Below are 5,092 nucleotides of genomic sequence, written 5' to 3'. Positions count from 1 at the left end.
TTAAATTATTACAATATAATATAATTATATTATTGGTGTATCATTGCTAACCACACCCCCTAAAATCTTCTTCTCATATCATTTTTATCCATCATGTACCTAATAATGTTTCAGGATAAAGTTGGAGTATACCTAAACTACTCGATTTATGCTTTGGTATCCCTTTGGGGATCAGTTTGCATGTACTACTTCTTACCTGAGACTGCTGGTCGGAGTTTGGGCGAGATACAGATGGAAATGTCTGGGCGAAATAAAAAATAATTCTGTTTATGAAAAACAATAAACAATTTTTTTTGTTACAATAAAGCGTTTTTTTTTTAGTTTTTTTTTAAATTTGACCGCACCCCTCAACCATTTTCTCCTCGTATAAGTCATCCATGGTCAACTATCTCTCATGATTATAAAAAAAATAATATATGCATGTCAACCTATTCGCTATTCTCATCATATATGTGATAGGGGATGATTACCAGGGAGTCAAGAACTATATTTTCTGTCATCTTTACCACGTCCCATGGGCGTAAGCAGGATTTCACAAGGGGGGGAGCAAACCTCAGCCCATTACACGCACCACGCACGTGCACACACACATTATACATCCCAAGAAATACCCCATTCATTTTATTGCTACTTCATAAAATCATTGCTTTTTAAATTTTTATTAGCTATTATCAGAATAAATGATTGAAAATCGAGCATAAACTTGAATATTGTACATAAATAAATACAATACACACAGTAAATAAAAAAGTATAAAATAGAAGAGGTTTACTATAACAGCATCAGCCTTCTGAGATAACTAGCAAAAATATTAACCACCTCTTCTATGATAGTTGCCTTCTTTGATTTATTTTGAACAAACATTCTGAGATTATTAAAATGGCAAACTGTAAGTTATAATAGGAAGAATGGAATCTACAAAAGGTTTTTTTCATTTATTTCCCCATTATATTTAGAGATAAGTATATGACTAATAATTGCGATTGACCTTACCTTTTTTACTGAAAAATGGACGTATATTTATCTTGCCTATTCGAAGGTGCGGTTATGATCTTGTGATCTGTGAAGATGTCTATTCAAAAACATTACCTTGCTAATTATAGCAGGTTTCCATAAAGAAATCATCTATTAAATAAGTTATTTTCTTTATTTTTTTCCTTGGGTACCAAAAATCTACATATCTGACTTATTGCATTCAACAAACAATATTTTATAGATATTTAGATAAATTAAGAGAGTATGTAAATGTAAATCAGTTCATCAACCTTTTTAGAATAAAAGGCATCAATCCACTTGATTATAAAATCTATATACACGAGACTGATTTTTTTAAAATGATTTGTTTTGTGTACTACACCCTACATTAAGTAATTTATACCTTAGTATATGATTTAATTCATCTAATATTGATTAACAAACCATTGCATGAATAATATGCATTATAGTATGACGCAAAATAAAATATGATTTGAAAAATGACCCAAAAAAAAAAGTAGAAGATTTATTTATCTAATATGAGATGATTGGGGCAGCGAATACAGTGAAGAATACAAATAATTTAAAACTTTAACTTATTTTTATTTTTTTTATTATTTTTTATTTAAAACTTATTTCACCCCAATTTGTGATACTTAATTGAAAACTATATATAATTTTTTTTAAAACTACTACTTTTTATTTATTGATAGATATTACAATCTGCCACATTAGTTGTTACATCAGTTGTGGGCAATAGGTAATAGTGATGAATGATCTCATACATACTAAAATAAAATAAAATAAATGAATAAAAGAAAAAAAAAACTCTCTTAAAATATATAAAACAGAAGAATAAACAAAATGAACATAATCAAACTATCTGTATGAAAAATAAATAAATAAAATAACATAATGATAAAATAATATAGTCTCTAGTAACATTTACACACTAATATACAATATTTACACAATCGAACTGAGGATTCCTGAGCCCACTCAATCCCCCACGTGTGAGGGGTAGAGCAGAGCTCAAAAGATCCCAGCGCATCCCTCTCGCCTCATCACTGGTAGTGAGTTAGTGGAGGCTGAAGTATTGGCAAGTCTGCCAAGTATAGGCATGGGGAATACAAAATGGCGGCTGTTTAAAAACGTTAAAAATAATTAATATTTTATTCGGAGCTCAACATCTTTACAGCTACCAACAACACTAGAAAATCTAAAAGAAAATTATTTAAAGGAGAGTAAATTTGCTGAAATATTAGCCCTAATAGAGCTATTTGCTACGTTCTATAGTTCTCGAGATATAGCTTTTTAAAAAGAAACATTTCATTAAAATGTTGTATGGAACAGTTAACAAAGCACTTACTTAATTTATTTGAGAAATTAAATTTTATCTTTTTGAATACAGCTTGAAACCAATGGCCGGCGTCCCTGCCATCAACACTATTTTTCAATATTGTAAACATTTCGGCCGGTTCTTCCAACCTCAGTTGGCAAACTATCCTACTTTGATTTCCCAATAACCAAATATTGAACAGAGGTTGTGGTTTAAGACAAATTCGACAGACTTTAGCAACCAAAAAATTCTATTTTTGATGCCCGAAAAAATCAAGAAAGATACTATGAGTGATACTATTGATAGATCTCAGCACGCCAAATAAACCCGATTTCCTAGTTCCCGGTCCCCAATATATACTAACTGAAATATCCTTTCCCTGTATATTGTACTTGGTCAGTCGATAGCACCAGTAGTCTTAGTATGTATATCATATTTCTTGTACAAGTTAATAAAGTAATTTTTGTTTCTTACTCACAATTCCACCATATTATATCTGAACGTACTGAAATATCAGTAGTTAGTTAATGTATTTTGAGAAATCTATACTTCAGGAACTATGTAACGTACAGATGTCTATTAGCATTCAAATTAAAGCTAGTTTAATGAGCTATAAAGTACTTTATGATATTTATTTTCGTAGGAGTAGTAGTGTTCATGAAATTTGCTAAAATAAATTGATTTATAGTTGTTCGGACAAATTTCCATTTGCCAAATTTATATTCCTTCGTCTTGCCCTACAGTATCTTTTAATAATACCCCACTCATTCCTGTTGAACAGATCCGTTACTTAGGACTAAATCTGGACAAGCGACTGACATGGAATCCTCATACAAGACTGAAAAGACAGGAAACTCCTCGTCGATTCCGACTATTACAACATTTACTAGACAAACGATCCAAACTTCCATTACATCCATTACAAAAGACTGATCTACATGGCTATTATAACGCCTATTTGGACATACGGAGTTGAGCTATGGGGCTCCACTAAACCATCTAATTCCTCTCGAATCCAATCCTTACAGTCCAAAATCCTTCGTAAAATCCTTAATGATCCTTACTTTGTCACAAATCAAATCATCCATCAGGACCTCAATGCTCCTATGTTGCCGATTTGGCCAGAACCAGATAGCAATCCTTCCATAATAAACTTCCCAACCACCCAAACCAACTCGTTTCTAATCTGGCTTCTCCTCCACTACCTAATAATCCTCCTAGACGTCTGAAAAAAAAATGGCTCGAGATCTTCTCCTTTAGAAATGTTTTTGTAGTTTTATCAATGCGTAGATTCTCCACATGTTTTTATCATGTCATAATATCACTTACACAAATTTACTTGATGTGTATATATGTATACAGTTGTAAATATCACTAAATAAATTTTAAAAAAAATAATTATATTCATATGTGAATATCATAAAAACTACTACACTTACGAAGATAAGTGTAAAAAAGTACTTTATAGTAAGTTAGATTTCCTATAATTTGAGTGTTGGCAGACATATGTGCGTCTTATGGGTCTGGAGATATATTTTTTCAAAAATCCAACATTTTATACGAACAACTAGAAATTAACATTTTGTGAGTTTATTTCGTCAAATATCATAAGAACTGCCATTCCTACAAAGAAAAACGTCATAAACTACTTTATAGTCCATTAAACTAACTTTAATTAGATTGCTAATGGACATCTGTACGTCACAGTTCCTGAGATATAGATTTCTCAAAATAAATTAACCAACTACTGTATTTCACTATATTTTTATGAAATTCTTTTTTCTTCGTTTCTTTTTAAAAAGCCATATCTCGAGAACTATTGAAAGTAAATAGCTTTATTAGGGCTAATATTTCAGCAAATTTACTCTTCTTTAAATAAGGATTTTTTAGATTTTCTAGTGTTGATGGTAGTTTTGAAGATATAGAGCTAAGAATGAAAAATTAGTGTTTTCTTAAGGTTTTGAAACAGTCACCATTTTTCATTCTCCCTACCTATACTTGGTAGACGCTGACTATTAATTATATCTAGTTTTCATTAAAGTAATAAAAAATTGAGGTGAAATAACTGCCTTGTTTTCTTCCCGGCTCTTGTACTACTAGATGTGTTCTAAATCTTGTTCTACGAGCTCCGAACTAGATGCCTCTCACGTTGATGTCTCTTTTTGTGAAGCCCTTACGGAAATTTTTCTTAAGAAAAGGGATGCATTAATTAACTTGAAATTGAAACAATGTATTTACACCGAATCGACAGGATTTTAAGAGTTCTACACTGAGAAGTATAAAGGATTTAAGTCCATATTTTTGATTTTTCAAGTGCCAAAATATAAAGTTGAAAACATACTGTGAAACAACTTATTCATTTAATACACTTTTAACCATGATATTATCATAATACACAATTAAATATATAACTTAAATCTTTTATAACAATCTACGGGGATTTTTTTCTGACCCTGAATATGTACTTAACATCGACATTTTTAACTTAAATCCTCACACAAGACTGAAAAGAAAGGAAACTGCACGTCGATTTCGACTATTACAGCACTTACTAGACAAACGGTCTAAACTTCCAATTCATTGCAAAAGACTGATTTACATGACAGTTATAAGTCCTACATGGACATGGAGTTGAGCTTTGGGGCTCCACTAAACCTTCGAATTCATCTCGTATCCAATCCTTACAATCCAAAATCCTTTGTAAAATCCTAAATGCTCTCCACTTTGTCACAAATAAAATCATCCACAAAGACCTTAATGTTCCATTTGTAACCAATC

General features: G+C 31.1%; 1 protein-coding gene across 1 annotated transcript in view; it reads left to right on the top strand.

The window, feature by feature from the left end:
- Nucleotides 1-302, top strand: part of LOC106681844 (facilitated trehalose transporter Tret1) — a 16,949-nt gene extending 16,647 nt beyond the window's left edge. The window contains exon 5 of the mRNA XM_014422380.2: nucleotides 115-302. Within this exon, the coding sequence (XP_014277866.1) occupies nucleotides 115-261 (147 nt within the window). The 3' untranslated portion in view covers nucleotides 262-302. The remainder of the gene's footprint in view (nucleotides 1-114) is intronic.
- Nucleotides 303-5,092: the final 4,790 nt, after the last annotated feature.

Source organism: Halyomorpha halys, unplaced genomic scaffold, assembly GCF_000696795.3.
Source record: "Halyomorpha halys isolate HHAL.00 unplaced genomic scaffold, Hhal_1.1 Scaffold370.1, whole genome shotgun sequence".
Classification (NCBI taxonomy): domain Eukaryota; kingdom Metazoa; phylum Arthropoda; class Insecta; order Hemiptera; family Pentatomidae; genus Halyomorpha; species Halyomorpha halys.
The sequence above is the reverse complement of the archived record's forward strand: the minus strand, read 5'-3'. Positions and strand labels throughout refer to the sequence as shown.